At 41.6% G+C, this 25,436-nt stretch overlaps 1 protein-coding gene across 1 annotated transcript in view; it reads left to right on the top strand.

Annotated features, from left to right (window-relative positions):
- Positions 1–10,445, top strand: part of LOC134572495 (extracellular matrix protein 2-like) — a 62,287-nt gene extending 51,842 nt beyond the window's left edge. The window contains exons 8-10 of the mRNA XM_063431487.1: positions 5,336–5,475; positions 6,412–6,738; positions 9,544–10,445. Of these exons, the coding sequence (XP_063287557.1) occupies positions 5,336–5,475; positions 6,412–6,738; positions 9,544–9,727 (651 nt within the window). The 3' untranslated portion in view covers positions 9,728–10,445. The remainder of the gene's footprint in view (positions 1–5,335; positions 5,476–6,411; positions 6,739–9,543) is intronic.
- The last annotated feature ends 14,991 nt before the right edge of the window (positions 10,446–25,436 follow it).

Raw genomic sequence — 25,436 nt, 5'->3', positions numbered from 1 at the left:
GGCTATGCTGTCTAAGACGTAATAGTAATCTAGCTGCACTGGCCTTTCTTCCTGGAGGATCAAAAGTCCTCCTAAAAGTAGTAACAAATGCATTATAATTATAGACTACTGGATTATCATTTTCCCACAGAGGGTTAGCCCATCTAAGAGCTTTGTCAATGAGTAGCGAGATTATGAATCCAACCTTCGCCCTGTCTGTAGGGTAGGCGCGGGGTTGTAATTCAAAATGAATCCCTATCTGGTTTAGGAAACCTCGACAGGTATCCGGAGAACCGCCATACCGTAAAGGGGAAGTAACACGGGAAGAGGCTCCCACTGTGGCTACCTCTAGGCCTGTGTTAGCAAGAGAGATGGGTGGTGTACGCATCTCCTCTGCTTGATTACTCGGATGGGATAGCAATGCTTGCAACGCTAGAGCCATTTGGTCCATTGTATGGTCCATGGCTTCAAACCTCGAGTCAGGAGAACCAATCTGAGCGTTTGTACCTGCAGGATCCATGGCCCTGTCGTAATGTCAGGATCGGGACAGGGATCCAACACGCAGAATACAAACAGGATATAGGTACGTATACCGGACCTTAGAATGGCCGGACTAACGTAAGGAGAAAGCAAAGAATGGTCAGAGACAAGCCGAGGTCGAGGGAACGAGAGAACAGGTAAGCGAGAGACGAGCCGAGGTCAAAGGACACGAGAGATAAACAGGAACGAAAGTACAAGCCGAGTCAAAACCAAATAGACAATAGTAATAAGAGCACTGAGGGACCAGACAAGCTAGAACCACGACAGGGCAATGAACCATTACACACATCCCTCTTTTATACCTTGGTTCTTTAATTGATGACTCCGCCCTTGCCGAGCCCTGATTCGTTGTTCCGAACTAGATTGACAGGTCGGGATGTGATTGCCGTCATGACGTCGGCTCCTGAGCGCCGTGTCATAAAAGGAAGCGGGGCTATCGCGGCCGGCGTGTGAACGGCTATGAGAGCTGTGAGGATTGGGTGAATCAGCCCCCCTGAGAGGACGGTCGTTGGGAAGTCTAACCTCCTCCGAGGTAGAGACTTCAGGTACCCTGACACTAGCATGTCTCCAACGCTGCTGAGGAATAATCTCGGACCACACCACAACCACTTCAGGAACTGGTTCCTGTATCCAATTTACGCCCCAAATCATTCCCCCCGGCATGTATTAATATGATGTCTGGGGGGTGACCCACCACCAACCGCCTGAGAATGTTCTTGCTCACACCTAACCAACTGCAACCCCAAAAACCCATCCAACACAGAGAAACCAAGCTGCATCCCATGATTCTGAACTGCGGCTCTCCGGTGCACCCAATAGATGAATGAGTGGCTGATCAACCATGTCACCCAACTTGAAACAAGAACAAGAAAAGTAAACAATGCAAGACAAAACTCCCACACAAACATCCCCAACCCCTTTAAACAAGACGATGAGGACGCATCTAAGACCGTAACCGTATCGATTCCCACCATCCTATCTGCTTAACTGGATTGTCACCAAGCCCCAGGCGAGATGCCTCTGTTGTTGCTCCAATCCGGAATGAGTGGATCCCAAACTCCAAGGGGTCCAACCCCAACTGCCATAAACCCAATCGAAAAACCCGAATAAACTGGAAGCGCGACAGAGAAGACCTGTCTTCATGAACCAAAAATGAGCCTGCAACCCCAGAACGAACCCCCCAAAATGCAGCAGCGCATGACACAGGGCATAAGGCCGACCCTGGCAAGGAAACCAGCGTGACCTGGCACTCCTTTCTGAACACATCCGTCCGTTCGTCACAAACAAATCCCGAGACAGCTCGATATCCGCAAGCTGAACCCCCCAGCACCCGCCTGGCTACTACTCACCAGTTCCCAAACTCGAAACGCACTAAAATACTCCCACACAAAAGCCACGGTGAACAGCACCATCTTGAAACCAGAAGAACACAATGTAGGTAATGCCCCCACCAACCGCTGCCGGACCTTAAAAGATACCGGATGCCTACTATCCCCCGAAGACTTTTCAAAAACCCTTGAGCACCTACCGGATGCCGAAATGTTTCGTCACGTCTTCCCATCCATTCAACTTAAAAAGAAAAGCCAGTGCCGCCAGGGTCCGGTCAACCCAAGACGGTGATGCCTGTCCAGCAAACAAAAATCACATTGAATCCAAACCCCCATCCATGGAATGTTGCACCCAGTGTACCCCACAACCACATGCCATTCCCTCCATACTTTGACGTAAGCTGCCTACGTTCCAGGCGCTAAAGACTTCCGTATCAGCCCTCCAAACAGGACATCCCGAGGATCCGCATCTCCTCCGGACATTCCTGAACATCCTCCTGCGCATCAGAAAACACTCCCACTGTGAATGAGACAACACATCAGTCACTACGTTCAAATAACCAGGCATGTGGCGTGCAAACGCACTACTAGAACAGAGCATGCTGACAGACGATTAGCGTCATGAACTACAGCCATATTTTCTGTGAAAAAGACCACCCGCTTATTCTTCAACTCCTCATCCCATAATGACAAGGAAAACACCAACGAGAATAACTCAAGAAAGGCCAGATTACCCATCACCGGACTCCCTAACCATTCTACCGGCCACTGCACCGCACACCACTGCGAGGAAGAAACTGATCCCGTGCCGCCCCTCCCATCCTCCTGAAAAGGGCGCAGCCTTTTGTGCCATCTTCAGTTTCAGCCAAAGCGGCAGGTCCATCTGGTCCCACCAGATACCCGGATTGGCCAAAAAGCGCTGCCTAAATTGCTCATCGTAGTTCCACCATGCTAAGCCCCTATACATACGATAGGCCCTCCCATATCCCATCTAACAAAAAAACTGGGAACAACGCTCTGGGAATTTTTTCCGCTGCACACTCGCCAAGATACAAACGGCCCGCAGCCAGTTCCCAAAAGACTTCGGTATCTTCCGATACCTCAGGCTTTTTTCCTCCTCCTCCTTCTCCTCCTCCTTCTTGAAGGTCATCTTCCTTCAAGTCAATATACTCCTCCAGGGGAAGAAGGGAAAATATCTCCAGAAATTCCCCCAGACAAGTCTTTTCCATGATGTCCTGTTTCAGATGGCACATTCTGTCACGCCGCATCCGGTATAGGCCCCGCCAATTCGATCCGCTCATCTGCACCCCCCGACGCTTCGGCGAAACCCGTCCCAGCATTCTTGTTGCCTAAGCCCGCTGACACAGCGTCTGCAACCCTTTTCTTGCTCCCGCCCTCTGAAGGATCCCAAACTCTCCCAAACTGTGTCTGTTTTTACTTACTTCCTCTGCATATGTCATCCCAGAAAACACTGCAATTGTGTTTGATGGAGTAGATTAAAAAAAGCAATTGCCATAAACAAAAAAATGTGACCTCTACTTATTGTATTGTATTGTAAGATCACCGGTCAGAGATAAAAAAAAATTAAAAATAAAATGGAACACGTGATGACATAGGATACCATGCAGAGTATGCTTATGTCGCAACCAGTGGGGTTCACCTGAATTCTGTGTCCCTAGGTTAGAAAAATTACCCCTGGGATGCAGCAATAATCTCACCGCCCTATGATTTACCAGTATTCAAGGAATGAGCCAAGGAAGAGATAAAAGGCAACTGTTACTTTTTAATCATTAAAATATACAAACGATAAGCTCCGAATACATGTTGAACTGCCCATGTCTTGGTTTTCACACTTGGTGACCTGCTAAGTGGCATTTCATACCAAAGATCACAGAACTCATGAGCAACATAGAATAGACCTTTTAACTTAATTGTGAGGCTAACATTCATGGCTATCACATGTATATAAGTTGCTCACTGTGAAGATCAGTATTGGAGATGATTCCCAGGCTATCGTGCTCTTGCAAACATGCATGTACATGGTGTGTGTGTGTAAGTCCAAACACTTAGGTATGTAGGAATCTACAAACCACAAGAATTACCACACTACATCCAAAATACTAGAGCGATGGTTTTGTATTTTACGTGCGAAAGCTTTTTACTGTTTTCCTAGGAAAGAAAATCAAAGTGTTTTAGAGCAATAATAATAGGAGAGACGTCTCTTTTCGACATCTCACCAGAGAATGGTCAAAGCCAAGAGTGCAGACATGGAGTTGAGCCAAACAGCAACTAAGTGCAACCTCTCCTGTCAAAAAACATCTGTTCATCATTTCTACGTGTTGTAAAATGACAGAAAAAGAACACAGAACAAGTCTGCATGCTTGAACTTCTTTAATCTGTTCTGGGTGTCTCCCGTTTACTGCGGCATTCAAAAGGTTTCTGACATCATTGTCTGTCCGTTAAAATATATATTTATTTACAAATCGAAAGGCTTGGATGTAAAACATAACCCCATAAATGTCCTAAATCACGAAGTATCCAATAGACTGTGAGCTCATTTGAACTGGGTCCTCTTCAACCTATCGTTCCTGTAAGTTTTCTTGTAATTGTCCTATTAAATCCACCCCTCATATAATATTGTAAAGTGCTACGAAATCTGTTGGCGCTATATAAATGGCAATAATAATAATAATAATAATATATCATGTAAAACAAAAACACCTTGTAGATTATCATGTGCATTTGGGATCAATGAGTTTTGCTACAGGCTCATTTCCAGATTGTTTTAAAGTTTTGCAGAGAAGCAACTCTATCTCCTGCCGACAAGAGGTATTTTCTTTTTTACATCTCCCATAGAGAATAACAGGAGATAAGTTCTACTTACCAACTTGTTTCCAAGCTAGATGAAGGGATACACAAGTCCTCTAAAGCTTTTTCCGTATTGCTTTTAAAGCAAAATTAAATACTTTTACAATTTTACAATATCTTGGTGCTACCGCAGTGGAACAAAAGAAAGTGGACACTTAGTGGACTTTTAAGTAAAAAATAAAAAAAGATTTAATTTGTGAATTACATCAAAATGTGCATTGACATATTTTTTTGTTTATATATATATATATATATATATATATATATATATAGACAAAGGTTTTAAGAGACAAAGTCCAGTTCCTGTATAAAAATGTGCTTTATATGTGTCATTACGTTTAAGCAGATTTCAAATCATATCAACAACCAATAAAAAAATGAAAAAAAGTCCGGAGACGCGACTTTAAAATCTAAATAATTTGTTATGTAGTCATGCTATAGAAAGCTATGAGAGAGCCTGCACAAGTTACTCAAGACACAACATGGATGGGTATATCGGTAGGAAAATTTTGGAGTGGCTCTACCAGTAATGAACATAGTGAAGATGAACAGGTTGTCACTGGTGCGAGATTTTAGTTTTGCTCAATAAACTGTTCGTATTACCTATTTGTCTTATACAGGAGCTTCATTTGGATAATAACCGCATTGAGATTGTGTCTGAAGGGATCCTGAACAAGACTCTGAACCTAAGTATTCTTGTGCTAAGCAACAACAGACTACAGGAAAATCATATCGCTCCACGGGCTTGGATTGACCTGTTGTAAGTGTGGATGAACCATAAACTCTCATAACAAATTGAGTAATATATTGCATTTATATTAGAGAATATTACTGGCACTGCGCATGCACACCTGGCATCATGGTATTGTACTGTATTTCAGGGAAGTACAATCCTGGCTCTCATACCCTGAGGACTTGGAGGCTTGGCTTGAAGCCACACTTCCAATCCTTCTAATGTGTAAAATATTTAGATTTAAGGCCACTAGGGGGGCCTAGATGAATTTGTTGTAGTGAGTACTGTGTTCCTTTAATGCATACCTTATGCCAGATAAAACTATGATACATGTGAGTTATTTTGCATTTGTTTGTATTTTTCTTCATTAAAACAATGAGTAATATGGTTGGACGCAAAAATTGAAATAGCTGTAAATTACGCCTGAAGAAATACATTGTCAAAACTCTGTGTGTCTCTGTAGGCACTGTAACAATTTCATCTCATTTAATTAATTATAGTGCTTGGAGTCCTCTGGTGCTGTCCCTCTATTTTTGAGCAGTTTAACACAGAATGCAGGTACCTGGCTTCCCATAGCCCAGCCCACATTAAAGGTATGTCTATGGCAGAGATCATGCACTGCCTTGTAGTAATACCAATTCATACCCACAATGGGCACTGTGATAGGTTGAAAGCAGTCAGCTGACAAATCACAGCCGCCCATTGTTGCTCAGGCTATGCTTCCTCATAAGCTAAAGCAGAACAGAGTGTCAGTCACAGCCAGGGGAGGTGTTACTAGGGCTGCATAAACAGAGACAATGTGATTTAACTCCTAAATGACAGTGAATTTAACAGTGAGACTTCAGAGGCAAAACTGCTTTATTAAGCTAAAGTTGTTTTGGTGACTACAGTGTCACTTTAACAATAAATCAGGTAAATTGTAAAACAAAATGCTACTAATACATTCTTTGTGTGATTTTCCAGGAACCTAGAATCTTTGGATTTGTCCAACAACCACATAGTGCACGTTCCTTCTTTCTTACCACGTGGGTTAAAACAGCTAATCTTGCACCATAACCAGATCGAGCTCATTCCAGGCTATGTTTTTGCACATATGAAACCTGGACTTGAGTTTCTTCATCTTTCACACAACCACCTAAAGGATGACGGCATTCATGCAGTGTCTTTTTTCGGCCTCTACAAGTCCCTCAATGAGCTTCTGTTGGACAATAATCTACTTCTTTCCATACCTCGTGGCATGTTGAGCTTGAAAGCCTTGCAGGTCCTCCGTCTCAGCTTCAATAAAATCAGGTGGGTTGAATTTTAATCTGAAAAACCTGATTGGTATTGTAAATTGTGAGTTTAAACCAATGCAAACTTTATTATTTACTAAAGTGAGAATTGCTGGGACATTTGAAGTAAATCCAAATTTAAGGCCAAAGGAACTGAACTGGAAAACTTTTCCAAGTCAGCTATGCTTCATTTTAGTCTTAAATTTGACATTCACTTCGAATTCGCATTGGATTACCGACAATTCTCACATTAGTGAATACCCCTGAGAGTACAATGAACGTAAAGTTTACTTAAATGTTTTGTAGAGTACAGATCCAGTATGGAGTATGGATTAGTCTATTTCTAGGGAAATTGGAAACTTTGAAAAATCTTACAGCTATTAAAGCTGTTTAGAGTTGACTTCAAAGAGGCTGATGTTACCATGTTGTTGGCAGTGACATATTTGGGTCACAATTTTATATCTTTTATGACCCCTATTCCTTAAGAGCCAGCAAAATAGAGATATTTCTTTCCCTTTTATATCTGAGAATGTGGGGTTCATATTTGGCACGATATAATCAAAATCTGCAGAATATCATGAGAAAACAAATATACAAAGATCAACAGCTAAATGTCTTACCCTTATCAAGATCATACACATATGTAACATGTTTTGATGTATATGTGTTTGTGGCAGGGGTCAACCCCCAAAATATCTGAGACATTACCTTTTTGTTGTGCTTACCCATTGTCTGAAAGATGGTAGGAAGGTCTCCCTACATTAATCAAAAGTCTGGACCTTCTTCTTCTTTTAAACAAGTTGGACATTTTGACAAATACATATTAAAACAAGTACATTTTATGCCAGTCATGTAAATGTAAAGCCCTATTATTATTTTTTCTCCATATAAATGTTTGTTATGTTCTTTATCAATCAATACATAATTTGTAGTTAAAACACATCAGAATTCAGCATTAATTTGTCCGTTTCCCAAGCTATACATACAAACGTTATCACTAAAGACCAGATTTTGTCTTGCTGGACAAAATCCAGTGAAATATCTGAATTACAATTGGAAGGGTATGAAAAGCCAAATCTGCTTGGATTTTGGTTAGTCTGACTGGATCTGTAGCAATCAGTCAGATACATTCAATTTCTGGATTACAATCAGTGGTTTTGCCTCTGAACCCTATTCAAGATTAAGGGATCTAAATATTCATAAAGCACCATTTTTACTAAATTTCATGACCACATGCATCTGGGAGAATACATGTTCATAAATTATAGTTTTCAAGAGAACCATAATTTGGAGTACTATTTGCCTGCTGATCTAGTCCCCCTGTGCCCTCACCGGTTGGCATTGGCTGGGGGACTTTAAAATAATGAATGCTCATAAGCATGCTCTGATTGGTTGACTTGTGAACCAACCAATCAGAGAACTCTGGCAGGCAATTCTCAGTTTTCTTGAGACTAATGGGGTTATTATCACGGGAAAATCATCAGGAACCCAATAATAAAATAGGACTTTCAAAGCAATGCTGAAGATGGATATAGAACCAATCTTAAAGTGAGCATGGGAATAAAGTGAGAATTGGGAATACGGAGCAGAGTCCAGTGTCGGATAGGGGGGGGGGGGGCAATGGGCAATTGCCCCCCGGAGATTCTCCCCTGTTGGCTAATGCAGGGTTAGCATTGTCAGCCCTGCAATGTGCTGACAGCTAGCAGGGGAATAGAGGGAGTGAGAGAGGACCCGGGAGCTCAGCCTGAAGCTCATTCCGGGTCCTACTCTCGCGAGCACAGAGCATTGCCGCAGTTACCACGGCAACGCTCCAAATCTCGCGAGAGTGAACTCTAGCCATGGAGCGTGGGCTAGAGTTCACCTCACCACCACTGGGACCACTAGGGATTCCCTACCGGACCACCAGGGATCCAGAAATGCCCCCCATCCTCCCAGTAAAGGTAAGAAGGGAGGGGGACATAAAGTATATTTATTTTATTAAATAAAAAAATAAATATTAAAAAGCCTCCTCCCCCCCATACAAACACTGCCCCACAAACACTGCCCCCATACACACACTGCACACCCATACACACACTGCCCCACAAACACTGCCCCAAACACACACACAATGCAACTCTCACACACACTGCCACCCTCACATACACACTGCACCACTCACACACACACTGCCCCACACATACACTGCCCCTAACACACACACTGCAACCCTGACATACACTGCCGCCCTCACGCACTCGCACACACACTTCACCGCTCACACACACTGCACCTTTCATGTACTCGCACACACACTTCACCCTTAACACATACCACTGCTCCTATGCCCTATATCCCAGCAGACCCCAGGTAAGTTGTCAAACTGTTCTTAAACGGTTTGACTACTTACTTTGGGATGGGATCCTGGCACTACTGACACCATAACTACTACACTGAGCTTGTGCCTGGATTATTTCTTTAAATAATCTACAGGTGCCCCTTCCGAGATCAGGCTCTGGATCCGCCACTGACAGAGTCAAGCAGCAAAAGTTGAGATACCATAATTTCTTGCATGCTGAGAATGTATCAATGGCGTGCAGGATACTGGCGCACATAACAGTGATTCCCAATCCGATCCTCAAGTTGTACCGACAGTCTAAGATTCACAATTATTTTATTTCTGTTACTTACACAATCTATACTGCTGGTGTACCTTGACATTAAGGTTGGGAAATACTGCTCTCAAAAGATATGGACAGATAGCTCATGTGCACACCAGTCATGATTTGTTTAGTTAAATATAGTAGGCTTGTGCAACTAATGAATATCATCTGTTCCATTCCAGGTATGTGCCACTAAATTCAATCTGTGATACTCGAATATCTGAGGATTCCAGCCTTGTGTCAGTGCACCTGGAACATAACTTCATAAACCGCCATCTGATTCCACCCACTGCATTCTCCTGTATTAAGACCTACCATAGTGTCATTTTGCGCCCTCAAAATGGTGAATACGAGGACTATTATTAAATATATTTACATGAATCTTTACAATTAGTGGAAGAAGTAACTGCTCGCTGAAAAAAAGAAAATAATCTTTCTCTGTCTCTGTATCTCTCTCTCTCTCTCTAAATATATACATACATATATTGAGTTTACCTGCGCATCAAAGGACAATTTCTCTCAGTGATGAGCTTTATCTTTTTTTTTTGGTTTTTTACCATCTCTCCATTTGAGTCCAAGTCGTATCCATTTATCTGTTCTCTGGGTGTATATTTTCAGTAAGTTGTAAGACTGGACAACTTGACGAAAGTCCCAATCTGGCTCAACAGAAGATTATTTTTCTCCAAATCTGTAAAATTTTTTTATCTACTAAATTCTCAACCACCACAACTTCTTTTGAACAAACCCTAAGAATTAATGTGGAACACCCGAATCTCACATTAGGCAATGTCAATATTTAGCTTTTTTGGCAGCTAATCAATCACTGTTTGTATATTATGTAGTGTGTGATGCTGTTCTGTGAGTGTCTGTGTGTATCGTTCGATCAATGTGTGCAAGCTATTTTCCATTCTCTTAAAGTATAAAATGTAGGAACGATGTAATCATTGTGTTTCCAGCTATACTGAAGCTATCAGAATATACTCATAGCATATTTAAAGGAAACTGTAAATTCACAGGATTTTTTTGTATTTTGTTTACTTATTCCCTATATGTAACAAGTATGTGTTTTTTTGAGGCCTGAAAATAAAATAAAATGATTACATCCGTGCCATCGTATTTACCTCGGCATTGGGACGTTGTGCCTCTATCTTGCCTCCCTGCTAATTGTTATTGTATGCTCTCTCCTGTTCTGTTAACTAGCAAAATAACATTTGTACCTGCCAATCAGCATAGAGACCTCCATACAGTTTACATCAAATATCTTAATGTTAACATTAGATAATCAATGACCGTCATGAAATATTACTAAATAGAGGAAAGGGAAACAGAAACAATGGCAGAGATTTCTGAAAGTTTCTGTTCTAAAACATCGAGCAATAATGTAAGAGGGGAGAAATCACCACATCGCTGATTTAATAAGTGAAAAGAAGGCGTTTTTATATCCATCATCCAGGAGACCTCTGGTGAGATATGCTTTGGAAGCAAATTTTGGCACCCATCACTATGCTTCAGAAGTCTGGTAAGGTCATCAATTTAACAAGATGTTAGTTGCTACTGACTCAGAGGAGGCTGTTTCTTGAAGCTTGATTCAACACAACATGAGTGAAGAGAAGATTTCTAAAGAAAGTTCAGGAGGTCCATTTGGAACAGTGTATTTCTGCCAGAACCGTCATGAGTATGATGGGCTCAATGTCTTTTGCTTTGGACCTCATTAAGTTCCATCAAGGTCTACAGTGGTATTACCTTTTAATGCTGCCATGGAATAACAAACATTTATCCATACTTGCTACTATGATTGATGGGCTAGGAATGACTTAGGAATGATACTTATTTTAATTTATCGTTCTAATTAGCCAAGTGGGTGGATTTAACCCTATAGAGATGCCATGGATTTAATCAAGAAAAAAACATTGCAGTAAGCATGCATATATTTTCTTTTTTCCCAGGCTTCAGATCCAAATATTTTAAATTTCTTTTTCTTTTAGTACAGGGCAATTTGTCATTATTTGTCTACAAAAGTGTGCAATCATTGAGGAATGTGGTGTTTTCATAACTTTCACCACTAAAGTATTTATTTGTGAACATTAAGGAAGATCGAGCAGTTCTAAGACTTCTGGGTCTGTTAGTTACCTCCTGTAATATAAGCATCTTACCTGGTCACTGACAGAGAAGAATTAAAGTAACACTCCAAGCATCATAATCACTAGAGCATGATGTAGTGGTTATGGTGCCTGGACTGCCTTGGTGCCTCTTCCCATTGTAAGAGGTCAAACCATTTTAAAACCGTTTTACTTCCTAACTGGAGTCTGCTAGGTGCCTTTCAGTGCCACCACCAGTGAAGAGAAGAAGATGTCTTCATTTCCATCATCCTGTTAGATGTCTTGGTCAATGCCAGCTCTTCCATAGTTCTTTTGAAGAAGTCCCCTCTACACTACAGAAGTATTGCTAGGCCATATATACCTGGCCTGTATTGGTTCCTTCCCCTCCCTCCCCCCCCCCCCCCCCATTTTAAGGAGTCAAACCATTTCTAAACAGTTTAACTTCCAACCTAGGTGATGTTCCCCACCACAACTGCAGCTCAGTAAAAGCTGAAAGTTAAGCTTCGTGGTGCTGGACTTAGCCCACTGGCTTAGAACGATTAGCTGATTTTCTCAGCCAATATGCTAGCCCTGAAGATCAGGAGAGATAACAGAAGTTACTGAACCCAAGCTCAGAGCTTTGGAGGAAGTGAACAACAGGTAAAAAGTCATATTGTTCTAAAACTTCTTTAATCATACTGTTGTAGTTATGGTGCATGGGGTCTTCCTTTAAGATCTCCCAGGGCCATATAGAGGTGGTTAATGAGACCAAGCAAATTCATGGTTTCAGGACCCCTGTCCATCTCTGTGCCACTATGGTCACCTTATGGTTAACCCTGCTGTGTTTACTGATTTTAGGATTTGGTTGTTTTTTTAGAACTCGTATCTGATTTGCTTAACTAGTCTGAATTCTGAAATGAATGGATTGTGGAATGTGATGGCAACAATCTTTGTGGTTTCTTAGTCCCTGTTGAGTTGAAAGTGTCATGAAGTGTCAGATTTTTCTGGAAACCTCCGATTCCGCCTCATTCAAAGATGAAATGAACACGTATTTGTATCTATTATTATTTAGCACTTATTTATTTAGAGCAGCCAGAAATGTTCGCAAACCCCAGGGTTTAGGAATACTGAGTTTATATGGTTGCAGAAATTTTCACCATTAAGCCACTTAACGCCACTGTGTGCTGTATGATTCATGTGGTATATATAGCTGTATATAGGGGGATTCATTAATAATGTATGGGGGCTGTATATGAGATAGATGTTCTTGGATTGAAGCCAGAAGTGAAAGTCAGGAAGTGCTAAGAGCTTCATTTAGCTCTCCTGAGCTAAACCATGCAGTGCAAGTCCAGCTCATTGGTTGAGAATGTCACCTGATCCCTCTTAGCTAATGAGCTTGCTTAAAGCTGACAGCTTCCGGAAAGAATGAGGCAGTAAGCAGCTCATGGAGGTCTATAGTAAAGAAGTCAAATTGTAGTGATTGTTGACTGTAACGGGTCACCTGGCAGCCCAACTGGGCACCTCCGTTGACGGACGCTTTCTAGCTGACGGCGAGGACCATAAGCACCACACCGGACACCACAACCACCTCAGACTCCACAACCGCCGTAGCTTAACTGGAGTCTCGCCGTCTTCCTTCTACCCTGGATCAGCTTCTGTCCTCCAGGACCGTGTGGGATAGACCCTTCCTCCAGGAGAGCGTATCAGGAACAGCTCTTAAAAGAGCTAAGTGATTAGAGCCCAGGGGAGTATACAAAGAATAGCAATCCCCAGTGTGAATATAGCTGCTCCCTACAATAAAGAGACAAGGCTATGTATTGAGGGTTAAGCAGATCTCTGGTTTAATGAGCACAAAGGCATTTCTTTTATACACATTTTCCCCACATGGTTACCACCCACGTGGACCTTGTGGAGCACAGGACACAAAGTTACCAAACCAATAGAAACAATAATTACCATAGTAACACTCCCACATACAGTTAGCAAGCCCTCCCCTCTGCCTGTGATATAATTAATCTAGCTAAATAAATAACTTAATTATCCACAGGCAGAAAAAACATACATTTTTACAAACCCCAAAAAGTACCCCAAAATACAACATATCCCCATGTTATATCCTTGGATAGCCCTGATCTAGGTGAACACCATATCCCAAAATCACCAAGATCAGAGCATGGGTTCAAACATTCCATGGAAGTCACATTTGACCGACCGCACACACATTTTCATGCCCAAAACAGTTCATGAGAATTAGGCTGTGCGGCTGGTCTATTTCCAATGTTAAATTCAATTCAAATGAGTTGCTCCCGTTGTGCTGAATGCTCCTGGAGAAAGTCCCGCACCCAGGCAGACTTTCTCCATTATAGATTCATGTTGCGTTCATACAGTGCAGCCCTTGCCCTCGCCTTTTCCTCTCTCATTAGTTCATGCTCCCGCAATCCCAGATGTCTCTTTGACACCTTTAACTCACTTCTGCGCCCTGCTGTGGCCACCCCCCAAACTAACCTTACAGCTGATAGATTTGCATGCTACTTTACAAACAAGATTGAACAGCTAAGGAAACAATTCTCCCCTCCTTGCCGTTCTCTTTCTCAACCACACATAAATCATGCCTTCCCTATTATTCAGACTTTCTCCCCAGCTACTGAACAAGAGGTGGCTGCGCTTCTCCATTCCTCTCGCCCCACCACTTGCCCGCTCGATCCTGTCCCATCTCACCTCATCAGATCTCTCTCCCCTTGTCTTGTGCCTACCCTAACACACATCTTTAACTGCTCTCTCTCTTCTGGCACTGTTCCTGCTGACCTTAAACATGCCACTGTAGTACCTATCCTGAAAAAAACATCTCTTGACCCATCCTCCCCCTCTAACTATCGTCCCATATCCCTGCTCCCTTTCTCATAGTTACATAGTTACATAGTTAGATAGCTGAAAAGAGACTTGCGTCCATCAAGTTCAGCCTTCCTCACACCTGTTTTTTGCTGTTGATCCAAAAGGCAAAAAAAAAAAAAAAAAAAAACCCAGTTTGAAGCACAATTTTGCAACAAGCTAGGACAAAAAATTCCTTCTTGACCCCAGAATGGCAGTCAGATTTATCCTTGAATCAAGCAGTTATTACCCTACATTGAAAGATTATATCCTTGAATATTCTGTCTTTGCAAGTATGCATCTAGTAGCTGTTTGAACATCTGTATGGACTCTGATAAAACCACTTCTTCAGGCAGAGAATTCCACATCCTGTTTGTTCTTACAGTAAAAAAACCTTTCCTTTGCCTTAGACGAAATCTTCTTTCTTCCAGTCTAAACGCATGGCCTCGTGTCCTATGTAAAGTCCGGTTTGTGAATAGATTTCCACACAATGGTTTGTATTGGCCCCGAATATATTTGTATAATGTTATCATATCCCCTCTCAGGCGACGTTTTTCTAAACTAAATAGGTTTAAATTTGTTAACCTTTCTTCATAGCTGATATGTTCCATTCCTTTTATTAATTTTGTAGCCCGCCTCTGCACTTTTTCTAGTGCCATGATGTCCTTCTTTAGAACAGGTGACCAAAATTGCACAGCATATTCAATATGTGGTCTTACCAGTGATTTATAGAGAGGCAAAATGATATTCTCGTCCCGAGAATGAATGCCCTTTTTCATGCATGACAATACCTTACTGGCCTTGGCCACTGCTGATTGACATTGCACATTGTTGCATAGTTTGTTGTCTATAACAATTCCCAAGTCCTTTTCGTGTGTTGTTATCCCTAATTCACTTCCATTAAGGGTATACGTTGCTTGTGTATTCTTTACGCCGAAGTGCATAACTTTGCATTTTTCAATATGCTTGCCTTTCTTCCATCTCTGACTGGATGTCCTCACGTTTTCTGAAACTCAATCTCTCTAAAATTTAACTCCTTGTCTTTCCTCCTTCTAATACTGATCCTCCTCTCTCGCTCTCCCTTTAACCCCTTAAGGACACATGACATGTGTGACATGTCATGATTCCCTTTTATTCCAGAAGGTTGGTCCTTAAGGGGTTAAGTCAGTGATATCCACATAAGTCCATCCTTGCAAGCACGCTGCCTTGGTGCCATACTTGACTCTGGCCTCACCTTTGAGCCTCACATCCAGTTTGTTGCCAAATCCTGTAGGTTACAACTCAAAAACATAGCCCGCATCCGCCCCTTTCTTACGGAAGATGCGACCAAAGAGCTTGTCCATGCTCTAGTAATTTCCCGCATGGATTACTGTAACCCTCTCCTGATTGGTCTCCCCAAAAGCCGTATTGCCCCGCTACAGTCTGTAATGAATGCTGCAGCTAGACTGATTTTCCTCTCTAGTCGGTCCTCTCACACATCACCCCTCTGCCAGTCCTTATATTGGCTCCCTGTATCCTATAGGAGTCAATTCAAAGTGCTAACCCATACATTTAACCCCTTAAGGACCAAACTTCTGGAATAAAAGGGAATCATGACATGTCACACATGTCATGTGTCCTTAAGGGGTTAAAGCACTGAACAATTCTAGCCCCTCTTATATCTCCTCAATGATCCATAGGTATGCCCCCCCCTTGTTCCCTCCGCTCTGCCCGTGACCACCTCCTGACCGCTGCTCGCACCCGTACGGCCAACTCGCACTTGCAGGACCTCTCGCGGGTGGCTCCTTTCCTATGGAATAGCCTGCCTACCACCATCAGACTCTCCCCTAGTCTTCAATCATTTAACTTTAAAAAAAAAAAAAAAAAGAACTTTAAAACCCATCTCTTCAGGAAAGCTTATGGCCTCCCAGAGTAACCTCTACCTGACATACCTGTCTCTTGCTCTCTCCTATAGGGCAGTGCTTTACTCTCTCCTCCAGCTCTGCTTCACTCCCACCCTATTTGATTGATATTTCTTGTCCTAACGTGTCTTATACCCCACCTCCTATAGACTGTAAGCTTGTTTGAGCAGGGTCCTCTTCAACCTATTGTTCCTGTAAGTTTTCTTATAATTGTCCTATTTATTGTTAAATCCCCCTCTCATAATATTGTAAAGCGCTATGGAATCTCTTGGCGCTATATAAATGGCAAAAAAAAAAAAATAATAATAAATAGACGAACGGCAACTGTTCGTACAAACCGTCAATGTTAAAGTGCCGTTCCAGTCGAAGCGTCGAAGTCAGGAGAAGGTAAAGTTCAGAGGTGTTCGTGCCGTTGCGTATCTGATTTCAGTTCCATGAACTCTGCGACCACCGCTGAATTAAAATGGCCTCCGTCACGTGTTCGTATGTCGAATGGCGGCCACTTCGACTACTTTGACACTTCGGCTGCATCCGAAGTGCCACTTCAAAAGTGCAGAACTGTACCAGTACAATTTAAAGGGGCAGAAACAGTGCTCCAAAATACAATAGGCACAAATAAAGTTTCCCAGGGGCCATAGTCACAGGGCAAGAGGCTGGCAAGCAGGCCTCTCCAAAAGCCGGTGGCAAAGTTCAATTCGTCACATTGACTATCTAAATTGTGTGGGTGTCAGCGCACAGACGTAGCACCATTACCACGACATTGCGCTGTAGTGGTTATAGTGCTTGAGGTGTCCCTGCAAATTATTTTCTTTGTTTTGGATCAGCAAGATCAGGAAGAGAAAAGGATGAAAGGATTAACTTGATGGACATGAGTCTTCTTACCTTTCTTTCCTTTTCCTTTTTTATTTTTTTTACAAAATAACTATTTATATGCTTATTCAACATCCTACTGCTGGCAACAGAAAACCAGAATGTAAAAATAAAATAAAAAGAACACAAAAAAAGTTATTATTCATCTTAATAAACATGTGGTAACATTTGACCATCTTTTCTTGCTCTATCCGAATGCAATTACTGTGTTATTCGGGCTGCATAATTTGGGAGAAAATCATGCAGCTCATTAAAACGAAATATATTAATGAGTACTGACAGATACGTGAATGTAAGCACGGAAATAATCAGATATTTCTTGTCTTTCCAAATGTTTGAACCATCCTCCTGATCTGCTCAATGTACAACATTACCGTGGCACAAACACTGACAAACAATAAAACTCCTTTTACAGCGATTCTGTCTCCCAAAATAAATTACCGTATTTATCGGCGTATAACACGCACTTTTTCTCCCTGAAAATAGGGAGAAAATCATGGGTGCGTGTTATACGCCGATATCCTACATTTACTTACCTGTCTTGAAGCGTGGGCCGGCTTCACAGCGCGCACCGCGGAACTGGAACTTAAATTTCAGGTTCCGGTTTCCAGGGGGACTGAAAGGAAGTGTGCACACTATTGTGTGCACACTTCCTTTCAGTCCCGCCGGTACTGGAACTTAAATTTCAGGTTCCGGTTTCCGGCGGGACTGAAAGGAAGTGTGCACACTATTGTGTGCACACTTCCTTTCAGTCCCGCCGGAAACCGGAACCTGAAATTTAAGTTCCAGTTCCGCGGTGCGCGCTGTGAAGCCGGCCCACGCTTCAAGACAGGTAAGTAAATATGGGACAGAGGGAAAGTGCACTAGGGGACACTATGGGAGGGGGGGAGGGGACACTATGGGAGGGGGGGGGGACACACTATGGGGGGTGGAGAATACTATGGGGGGGGAGAATACTATGGGAGGGGGGAGAGAATATTATGGGGGGGAATACTATGGGAGGGGGGAGAGAATACTATGGGAAGGGGGAGAGAATACTATGGGAGGGGGGGAGATTACTATGGAAAGGGGGGGGGAACACTATGGGATGAGGGGGGGGAATACTATGGGAGAGGTGGAAATTTCCTGGAATTTCCTTCTGGAAATGAGGTGCGTGTTATACGCCGGGGCGTGTTATACGCCGATAAATACGGTAATAAGAAAGTCATAAAATCTAGATTGGTGTCTGCTTCATTTTTTTATTTGTTAAATCAAGCAATTTAAAGACCCAATGATATCTCTACATGTCACTTTAATAGTAATTCCAGACTGCTTCTGATTAAAAAGTGATTGTTCAAGCTAGACAATAATTTTAACCATTTGCTGAAAAGAGGACGTGTAAAAATGTTTTGCACAGGGTAAGAGGAAAAGATGAAATGCACTAGATCACAGAAAAGTGACAAATATTTCAACCTCTTAAAGCAGGCTTCAGCAAACTCCGGCCCTCCAGATGTTGCTGAACTACAACTCCCATGATTCTATGAATGAAATAGATAGGCTGAGAATCATGGGAGTTGTAGTTCAGCAACATCTGGAGGGCCGGAGTTTGCTGAAGCCTGCTTTAAGAGGTTGAAATATTTCTCACTTTTGGGGAAGCCTGGCATTCTAAGAACTATAATCACTGCAGGTTACAGTGACCCGGGTTCGCTGGACACCCTCCAGGGGTGAGAATATGGCATTCTTCAATAGTAATGGTGACGTTTTACTAATAAAAGTCGGTGGTATCGGGAAGCTACACCCTGCTTGGGGAAGTATACCAAAGCAGGACCAATTGCGCTAGTATATATTTATTTATTTATTTATTTATTTTTAAAGAACATGATAGAAACGAGTTAATAGATTTATTTTTTTTATGGTTATTTGAAGTTTATAAGCCGTCAAACCAACTTTAATAATAGGTGCTCTTTAATATAAAAATGGGGGAAAGAATCGTTCATCGAAACTTCATCAGCCAGTGAAACAGAAGGAGATGACAACTTGTAATTTTCCGTGTATAGTTTCATCAGTTCAACGAGCACTTATCTGTCATTTAAAGGAAAATTATAAGGGGAAAAAAGGCTTTGTATTTTGTACTTTTAAGTGCCCTGTCTTGTCATGGAGTTTAGTGTTACATGAATGCTTTCCTAGACCAAATTCTAGCCTAAAAAAGCATATATTTAAGAAGTTTTAAGCAGTGATTTATTTAAAGTGCACTTGTCATTGGTTCACACAAATTAGGCTCTTTTTAAAGAGCATAATATTGTTTATACATTGTCCATGCAGTGTTTCAAGTACATGTTTATATTTTTATATATTTATAAGTTAGATTAAAAAGCTCTTCCTACATCAATCACTTTTTCTGCATAGATCCTATTCCGAGGTTTGATTGATAAGAGAGAAGAAGGAAAACCTTCATATAGGCTTCTTCTCACAGTAGCTATTGTGCCAAACCCACAAACTTGTTGGATTCCACCCACTACACTGCGTGCAGAATTATTAGGCAAATGAGTATTTTGACCACATCATCCTCTTTATGCATGTTGTCTTACTCCAAGCTGTATAGGCTCGAAAGCCTACTACCAATTAAGCATATTAGGTGATGTGCATCTCTGTAATGAGAAGGGGTGTGGTCTAATGACATCAACACCCTATATCAGGTGTGCATAATTATTAGGCAACTTCCTTTCCTTTGGCAAAATGGGTCAAAAGAAGGACTTGACAGGCTCAGAAAATTCAAAAATAGTGAGATATCTTGCAGAGGGATGCGGCACTCTTAAAATTGCAAAGCTTCTGAAGCGTGATCATCGAACAATCAAGCGTTTCATTCAAAATAGTCAACAGGGTCGCAAGAAGCGTGTGGAGAAACCAAGGCGCAAAATGAACTGAGAAAAGTCAAGCGTGCAGCTGCCAAGATGCCACTTGCCACCAGTTTGGCCATATTTCAGAGCTGCAACATCACTGGAGTGCCCAAAAGCACAAGGTGTGCAATACACAGAGACATGGCCAAGGTAAGAAAGGCTGAAAGATGACCACTACTGAACAAGACACACAAGCTGAAACGTCAAGACTGGGCCAAGAAATATCTCAAGACTGATTTTTCTAAGGTTTTATGGACTGATGAAATGAGAGTGAGTCTTGATGGGCCAGATGGATGGATTGGTAAAGGGCAGAGAGCTCCAGTCCGACTCAGACGCCAGCAAGGTGGAGGTGGAGTACTGGTTTGGGCTGGTATCATCAAAGATGAGCTTGTGGGGCCTTTTCGGGTTGAGGATGGAGTCAAGCTCAACTCCCAGTTTCTGGAAGACACCTTCTTCAAGCAGTGGTACAGGAAGAAGTCTGCATCCTTCAAGAAAAACATGATTTTCATGCAGGACAATGCTCCATCACACGCGTCCAAGTACTCCACAGCGTGGCTGGCAAGAAAGGGTATAAAAGAAGAAAATTTAATGACATGGCCTCCTTGTTCACCTGATCTGAACCCCATTGAGAACCTGTGGCCCATCATCAAATGTGAGATTTACAAGGAGGGAAAACAGTACACCTCTCTGAACAGTGTCTGGGAGGCTGTGGTTGCTTCTGCACGCAATGTTGATGGTGAACAGATCAAAACACTGACAGAATCCATGGATGGCAGGCTTTTGAGTGTCCTTGCAAAGAAAGGTGGCTATATTGGTCACTGATTTGTTTTTGTTTTGTTTTTGAATGTCAGAAATGTATATTTGTGAATACTGAGATGTTATATTGGTTTCACTGGTAAAAATAAATAATTGAAATGGGTATATATTTGTTTTTTGTTAAGTTGCCTAATAATTATGCACAGTAATAGTCACCTGCACACACAGATATCCCCCTAAAATAGCTATAACTAAAATCAAACTAAAAACTACTTTCAAAAATATTCAGCTTTGATATTAATGAGTTTTTTGGGTTCATTGAGAACATGGTTGTTGTTCAATAATAAAATTAATCCTCAAAAATACAACTTGCCTAATAATTCTGCACTCCCTGTAAAGTAGATGCCATTTGGGTTTTTTTTTTGGCAAAAAAAACCCGGGGGAGTTCCGTCCCACCTGCCTCTCTTGACTAGCCACCACTGTATAGTTCAGACACTTTATCTGCTATGAATTTTCCTCGAGCATGCCCCAGCGCTTCTCGGGGCATATTGGAATGGATTGACACTTGTCATTCCATTCTAGCACCAATGAATTCAGCATGTTGGTGGTATCGGGAAGCTACACCCTGCTTGGGGAAGTATACCAAAGCAGGACCAATCCGGTTAGTGGATGGTGAGAAGGCTAGCATAGCTAGGTCTTTTAGTAGTGTAACATCCATGAAGATGGTATGATGATGGCAGAGGGTTGGAGAGGAGGTGAGTACAATCTTTATATCTCATTAAGTGGTTAGATATGTAACTAATAAATGTCATTGATGTCATATTCAATGCTTAATACAATATAAGCGATGAAAGGGACAGTATAGGAACCCAGACCACTTCAGCCACTAGAGGGACTTCCGGGTGGTTCGGCAACTTTTGGTCGCCTAACTGACACTGGATGTCCTCATAGTCTAAATGAGGGGGGAGTGGGGTGACGGAGAGGGGAGCTATGGTGCTAGAACTACAAATTTGTTTTCCTAGCACTAGAGTTTCCCGTCAACATAAATCTGTAATTTCAGGTTAACTTTGACAGACCACCAAAATGACCAAGAATGCTGTAATAGAAAATCATTGTAAATATATGTACTAAATGTGTTAGCTAAATACTTTCATTCAGTTATAGAAAAAATAATGCATGTATCTGTTGGCATGTTGACCTCATCGATGAGCCATTACTAAACTCCACTCCAAATTCATGAGTGAGGTAAAGTAACTGAATTGATGTTCCTGCAATAAAATTTGCAATTCTATTGTCAAAGCACCACTATTTTCTGTTCCATCTCTTTAAATGCACTCCTGTTGTTTGACTAATATTTACAAATTCATGCAGCTTAGTAAAGCTCTCTTTTGTCTTGTAGAAATAACTAAATGTTTTGAGTTAGTTATTTGTTTTGTCGGATCAGATGACAAAGGACTCATCGGCCAGTCATATTCTTTCAGTCATCCTTCCTCTCATGACATATGTTCATTGTTTTTTATTTTTCTATTTGTTTGTTTTTGGTACTATGATCATTGCAATTGTTGCCAAATGTTTATTATCTGCCTACCCTGAGGTCCTGGAGTTTTGTTCATCGTGAGACTGGCTAAAATGACTCTTCGTTAAAGTTAAAAACCACTGTCCACTGGATTATAGAATATAAACATCTTACTGTGCGCTAATGGTTTGTGTGGATTGCTGTGGTCAATGTCCCATCCAAGGCAAATATGTTTTGATACTATTGGGTTTGGGTATCAAACATAAGGTTATATGGATTATAGAACAATGCACTCTTGAAGAAACAACTGTGTTCTGGCCTTATGGAAGGTAATCCCACTTCACAACACAACTTACTAAAGTGAATGTTAGAATGAAAACATAACCCGAAAATAAATGTCACTATCGTTCATGTAAGACCTTGGTCAAGGAAGATCCATTTTGGCCAAAGTGGTTGTTTTTCTGTAAACAGTATTGGTAGTAGATAGCATTCATTAATATTTTGGACTTCTCAAACTCTTCTTCCTCTTGGTATCAGAATTCACTTGGGTATCTTGGGAATTCACTAAACATACTGCGGTAAAACAACCAATAAACTTATTGATGAAATTGAAAATAATTTAGGCAAAATGGATGACGGGCCTACAAGCTCCATGTGCTATGTGCTCCAGTTAAATTATTACAATTCTACGCTGCCTTGGAAAACGATATGAAGAAAGAAAGAAAACATTTCACCATGTTGATCTAAGAAAATTTAGATCAAAATGATGAAATTATATGGAGTGGCCTCTAAAGGCAGTCATTGTTGAGAAGACTTGAGCATTGATTCATCAAGGTTTGGAACTGCATAATGTGGGTTTCTTCATTGAAGGACTTGAGCCGTTAATTTGCAATATTTGTTTCAGTGCCCACTGGAAAGGCAATTCTTTTGGAGAAACAAGTAGTGTGTATCAGGATTTTTCGTAGTTAGTGGGATCTGAGAAGTCTTGTAGAGTTATTCACTAAACTTTTTGAAAACTTTCCTTACTTAAATCCGAATAGCAAAACGGAAGCAAAAATAGCTAAGCTTTGACTATGGCTGAGTTGGAGAGTTTTTCCACATCAGCTGTTTGTGAAAATGTGGAGTTTTGTGAACAACACTGCTTGTGTTTTTGTTCCAGTTTCCCTATTTGTGTTGGTTGCTGTAAACATACATATCCTTTTCTGTTTTCCTATTTGAGAAAATAATTCCGTGCTATGGATTTACGTGTCTCCTGGACTGTCAGTGTGGAGAGGTCCAGAGTGTTGGTGTCAAGGAACTATTATTAGATGCAAGATCTGATATAAGTGATAATATTAACATTTTTGATTCTTAATCTACAGCATTTTTTTTCATAGAATACCCACCCCTAACATGGTAGCAGTTTCTATTTCTTTACAGCTGGGTCCATTTTCAAAATTTATCTGCCAAGAACATTCCGACATGCATCCAGATGGTGCATACTATAGCTCTTTTCAAACTTATCCTTTCACAACTGAAGTTTGCGACATATAGGGTCTGTGTCTCATTATTTATGGAACTTGCAAGTAAGTTTTACTGCAGGTGAAGGCACCAAGCAGAAAATATGAACGCTCTTCCCTATAACTCAGCCAATTAGGCATAAGCCCAAATAAGACACCAGTGATGGGAGGAAACATTAAAACGTGCTCCCAGAGGATCGTGTCTGGGGATGCCTAGACACACAACTCTCTTCCCTCTCCTGTATGACTGATATACACCATGCTTGCTGTTTTCCATTACCTAAATCTTAACGACAGATCCCTCCCAAAAGTCAAACACGACAGAAGAATCAAGGGTTTGCATAGGAACCAAAGGGAAAGTAATTTTACTTCTTTTTAAATCGTACAGTTTAGATATTTTTCATTATTTTAAACCTATACTTTATCCAGGACACCTGATAGAGCAAACAACCCAAGAAACATCTCACAGGGTATTGATACGCCATCTGTTAGAAATTAAACAGTGTCCCTCCTGGTTAAAGACCTGTTTGCAGCCAAACTTCCACTCAGTCAGCCGCTTCATACTGCCTGTGTAACAACACAAAAAAAACGTTGTTTATATGGTATTTTGTAATGCAGAGACAGTACCTTACCCACATTGAGTATTATCAATATGTTATATTATTAAAGTGTTACTTTTAGAATTCATTTTGGTTCCATCTTGTCACGAGCAGTTTCTTGCAAGTAAGGTGCTCTTTTCATTTAGATCCAATGACATATACACTGTGTGCAGAATTATTAGGCAAATGAGTATTTTGACCACATCATCCTCTTTATGCATGTTGTCTTACTCCAAGCTGTATAGGCTTGAAAGCCTACTACCAATTAAGCATATTAGGTGATGTGCATCTCTGTAATGAGAAGGGGTGTGGTCTAATGACATCAACACCCTATATCAGGTGTGCATAATTATTAGGCAACTTCCTTTCCTTTGGCAAAATGGGTCAAAAGAAGGACTTGACAGGCTCAGAAAAGTCAAAAATAGTGAGATATCTTGCAGAGGGATGCAGCACTCTTAAAATTGCAAAGCTTCTGAAGCGTGATCATTGAACAATCAAGCGTTTCATTCAAAATAGTCAACAGGGTCGCAAGAAGCGTGTGGAGAAACCAAGGCGCAAAATAACTGCCCATGAACTGAGAAAAGTCAAGCGTGCAGCTGCCAAGATGCCACTTGCCACCAGTTTGGCCATATTTCAGAGCTGCAACATCACTGGAGTGCCCGAAAGCACAAGGTGTGCAATACTCAGAGACATGGCCAAGGTAAGAAAGGCTGAAAGACGACCACCACTGAACAAGACACACAAGCTGAAACGTCAAGACTGGGCCAAGAAATATCTCAAGACTGATTTTTCTAAGGTTTTATGGACTGATGAAATGAGAGTGAGTCTTGATGGGCCAGATGGATGGATTGGTAAAGGGCAGAGAGCTCCAGTCCGACTCAGACGCCAGCAAAGTGGAGGTGGAGTACTGGTTTGGGCTGGTATCATCAAAGATGAGCTTGTGGGGCCTTTTCGGGTTGAGGATGGAGTCAAGCTCAACTCCCAGTTTCTGGAAGACACCTTCTTCAAGCAGTGGTACAGGAAGAAGTCTGCATCCTTCAAGAAAAACATGATTTTCATGCAGGACAATGCTCCATCACACGCGTCCAAGTACTCCACAGCGTGGCTGGCAA

Source organism: Pelobates fuscus, chromosome 9 (assembly GCF_036172605.1).
Source record: "Pelobates fuscus isolate aPelFus1 chromosome 9, aPelFus1.pri, whole genome shotgun sequence".
NCBI classification, from domain to species: Eukaryota; Metazoa; Chordata; class Amphibia; order Anura; family Pelobatidae; genus Pelobates; species Pelobates fuscus.
The sequence above is the reverse complement of the archived record's forward strand: the minus strand, read 5'-3'. Positions and strand labels throughout refer to the sequence as shown.